Source organism: Austrofundulus limnaeus, unplaced genomic scaffold (assembly GCF_001266775.1).
Source record: "Austrofundulus limnaeus strain Quisiro unplaced genomic scaffold, Austrofundulus_limnaeus-1.0 Scaffold182, whole genome shotgun sequence".
NCBI lineage: Eukaryota > Metazoa > Chordata > Actinopteri > Cyprinodontiformes > Rivulidae > Austrofundulus > Austrofundulus limnaeus.
This window is the reverse complement of record NW_013952584.1, coordinates 1,026,471-1,030,980: the sequence shown is the minus strand read 5'-3', so window position 1 is coordinate 1,030,980 and position 4,510 is coordinate 1,026,471. Positions and strand designations below refer to the sequence as shown.

At 36.7% G+C, this 4,510-nt stretch overlaps 1 protein-coding gene across 1 annotated transcript in view; it reads left to right on the top strand.

The window, feature by feature from the left end:
- nav3 (neuron navigator 3) overlaps positions 1-4,510 on the top strand; it is a gene marked incomplete at its 5' end in the record, with an annotated part of 211,473 nt that overhangs the window by 67,632 nt on the left and 139,331 nt on the right. Inside the window, 1 exon segment of the mRNA XM_014018077.1 lies at positions 3,964-4,197. Within this exon segment, the coding sequence (XP_013873531.1) occupies positions 3,964-4,197 (234 nt within the window).

The following is a 4,510-nucleotide window of genomic DNA, read 5'->3' as shown; positions in this document are numbered from 1 at the left end:
GAGAGAGAGAGAGAGAGAGAGAGAGAGAGAGAGAGAGAGAGAGAGAGAGAGAGAAATAGGGGATCAGTGGAACAACTGATTGATGAGACAAAAATCAAACTGACCTCCCACCAAGGAGGGATATTAAGCCTTTAAGGAGGAAAACGCACAGAAACGATAAACATTAGACATGAAACAAACAGATACTTTACTGTAGAAAGTCTTATGAATTTGATTATCCTGCCTCAGAAAACATTAACTCAGAGCTCATTAGCAGCAGAAACAAAGTATATTTTTAAAAAAAATACACTAAGAGCATTACTCAGCTGTTAGCAGCTTCCTGCTGTCTGCATGGATTCCTCTGGCTGAGTTTTTGGCAATAAACAAAAAAACTCTGATTAATTCTTAATCTTAAATTAAAGCGAATACTTTCACAAAACATTCAGAATTGAGATGTAATCTTTGTTGTTGATAGCTTTAGCATAAATATAAAAATTTGACTTTTTAACTCCTGTTTAATTAGCTTGAACTTTTACATATGTTTGCTAATTTTTATCCTTTGGATACTATTTTGCTAATGTTAGTTATTTATTTTAGCTCAAAACTACCATTATCATAATTTTAGGTTTTATTCAATGAGGTGTACGGGCTAGAGGCACTATAATGTATTGTCCAAAATTGTGTTGCTGTTCAAAGTATTATTGCGCAATGACAGTAAATATTATCTTATTTTACGTGACTCTTCATGGTGAGAGAGAGCGGCCACATTGTTCAGGGTGAGGACAAGCTGGTAAAGCTGAATGTGGTAACCATGACATGTTACATTTAGGTCAATGATATTTTGATGTGATAGAAATGTTTGTCAGTGTATATAATACAAAAACAAAATGCCAAGGTACACACATCTGCAATGAATGATGCTTCTAATAGGCAGAAGCTAACCAATGGAAAGCAATTCAGCTCAGAAATTTAGATGATAAAATGTTTACATTGACAGCCTGCCCCTTCCAATATGGCATGACACTTGTACTACAGGGGGTCAATCTTCTGAAGCGTACATGACATCTCTAGTCAATACAACTGATTGGTTTTATTGACTGTTTTTGAATTTTAGAGTTTAGCTACTGTTTTGATGATTTAGTATTTTATTTACAGTTTTGCAGAGTTAAGCATTGAACAATGTGATGGACTTGCGACCTGTCCAGGGTGTACCCCGCCCCTCGCACTGTGACTGCTGGATATGGGCACCATTGACCCACGTGTACAGAAAATGGATGGATGGAAGCATTGAACTATGGTTTTTTCCTATTTCAGCTTCTGTTCTGGTCATTTTAATTTTACAACTTGGTCATACAGCACTCAACATTCAGTCAGAAAATGTCAGCTTTTCTAGTTGTTTGTTTTACTTTTGAACCCAATACTTGGTCATTTATGGTATTAAATAATTTCAACTCTGTGCAGTTTTGGTTGCACATTTATCCTGACCACAATGTTTTATTTCGTCCCTTTCTTTTCATTTATCCTCTCTCTCTGCTGTGTCTGGAGGGAACAAGCTAAGCTGATATAACAATTTGTCTTCTCAACACATAAATGGTTTCCATTCCATTTCCATTTGATTACAAATTGAAATAAAGGTATTTCCACATTTTCCCATRTTTGATTGTGAAACCTGCATTCTTTATAATTTATTTGGGCATGATAACAGTTCTACTCTCAGGTGTCAGACACGTTTGAATGTGGCTGCCATGTTGACACTTGGCATCACAGATGTGCAATGTTCTGCCCTTTCGCTTCCAACTCTGCATGCGCGAGCACGCGCGCACACACACACACACACACACACACACACACACACACACACACACACACACACACNCACACACACACACACACACACACACACACACACACACACACACTCATCCTGCTATCTGTGATGCTCTAAGATGACATTGGATTTGTCACCTAAGACAGGCTCGTGTGCAGCATCAGGCTTGTCCTCCCACACAACCCGCCATCTTCTTCCACAGGACACATTTTAATGAAACTCRCAGTCGGATGTAAACCCAATTCAAGGTGGCCACCAAAGAAGCTAACTGATCATCTTAACACAGAAATGACTGTAAGCGTGCCAATATTACAGATATTGAGCTAATATTTGATTTGGTAGTCGCTGAGCATCATTCACAACAGATACTCTGAGCACTTCTTGCAAGATATCACTATATTGAATAAGATATGCTGTCATGTCATTCCAAGGTTTGATTAAAAGGGCTCCATTGAAATTATATCAGGCCTTTAATTTATCCATGCCAGTTTTTTTTATTTGTAATCTTAAATCAAACAGAATTGTCTAAAGATACATTATTAATGCTATATAACTGGTTGCTTTCTGCTCATATTTGTAAATGAAAGCCAGCAAACCGAGGGCTAATTATGAGATAAAAAATWAATGAACACTTTTAAAATTATTAACATGACCATCCATGTCAAAAGGACTATGGAAAAAAATAGTTCTCTTTCCAAAGCAATTTATGTGACATGAAAAGCTGCTTGGTCTATCTGTAAATGTTTGTGAGTGGAATACAAATGAGCAGATTGTTCTTGAAGCAACAAATCAGTGCAGCCGTGTGGGTTTAGAGCAAGTTTTGCTTATTTTTGAAGCAGTGGACACTGTTTACCAGCAGAGGGTGCACCAAAGACCACTTTACTCTGTGTCCAGAAACCAGATGATGCAGAGGCTGGTTGTGCTGTGGTCACCAGTTGTTAGTGAGGATATTGTCATTTTAAACCTGTCAGCTGAAATTGCACAAGTCTAACCATGGTGATCAGGTTTTCCTTTATTGGTTTTTCCTTCTGCTCGTTTAAAATGCGTGCATACTTTGTTGTGTTTTTATAACTCAAAAGTCCAAATATTCAGGTCATTCAAGACATTCCATCTGTAATGTCTGTTTTTTGTCATTTGTATAAATTTAAAAATATTCACCTATTTAAAAAAATCCCCATAGAAATAAATCTCTAAGTCCTTTAGAAATACTTTTCTTTTTGAAATCTGCTTTCTATGGTTTTGCTTTTTTTCCTTTTTAGTTTTGTCTACCAGCAAATATTTTGCCCCCTTTCATTTAGCATTTTGCTATTTTAACTTTTTATCTAGTCTTTTGCTGTGTTTAACCAGCATGATGTTATACTCTTAACTTTGAGCTACATATTTGCTATTTTAGGTGGTTTTATTGTTCTTTCAGCTATTAGCTAACATTTTGTTGTTATTTTCATCTAGCATTTGCTGATTTTACCTTTTAKCTTTATTACATTAYTCRTTTTAGCCAGTGTTTTTTAATTTTTTTAKTTTTGTTCTTTTTTAGCTAGCAAAACACATACTTTTGTTGCTAACACATCACATGTCATGGCATGACATTGCATTACAGCATTTACTAGGAAATTTGTGTATTGGCAAAAAAATGGTGATATGATGTATATGATGGGATTATGATATATTGCAATATTTTTGCAATACTGTAAGCAGGGCGATATACAGATTGCCATTTTTTCCCTCCAAAATATTATTTTTGTGAGAGCACACCATGCATTACATGTATAAAATCTCAGTTTATTTGTATGCAATCAGATAAACACTGAACTACATTTGTATTTGAAATTGCTATGTAAAACAGCCAAATGGTTGACTCACTGCTGCTRACTAGAGGTCGGAAGCTAAAATATGATAAGAAAGAATCAGTGGCATGAAAGTTACAATTTTTAGCTTTTATTTAAAATTAATACAGTGCTTTTGAGAATTGATACAGTATAAGGAAATGAAATATTGCAATACTCCAATGTATTAATATTTTTCTTACAACCGTAGTGTTTACAAGGTTTTACAAAAACAGTGTAACATTGTCATTTCTTAACATAAAATTAGGCTGGTCTTCARTTAATGAAAGTGCAAGAATAATTTATTTATTCTCTATGTTTTTGTGTCATCAGTACACTAGAAACAACGTTTGACACCACTGTAACCACAGAAGTCAATGGGCGGAGTCTACCCACCCTTACTGCACGCTCCTCCCCCATGGCCTGGCGKCTAGGCCAGTCCCAAACCCCACGTCTCCAGGCAGGTGATGCCCCCTCCATACCAAGCGGGTATTCTGCACCCAGATCGAGCACAGCGGGTGCTGGCACCAACACTGGCCGCTACAGTGGGCATTCGGACCCCTCCAGGTTTGTGTATACCACCTTTCTGAAAGGGGAATAGAGGGTGGAGCTGGGGGGGATATAAGAATGTCCTAAATGGGGAAACAGAAATGTTAATTAATTAATTAACTTTATKCATAATTTCTCTCATAGAAATATACTGAGAGCTCTTCATTTCCTTCAAAATAATATTCTTTGGAATGTTTTTCAGCGGACTTGCCTCTTATGCTAATTTTAAAGTTTATCTTACCCCCCTGTGAAAAGATGACTCCATCCCAAGGCAAAATTTGAAAAATGCATCAAAGTGGATAGGGGAGGGTGTGTGGGTGGGGAAGGGGGG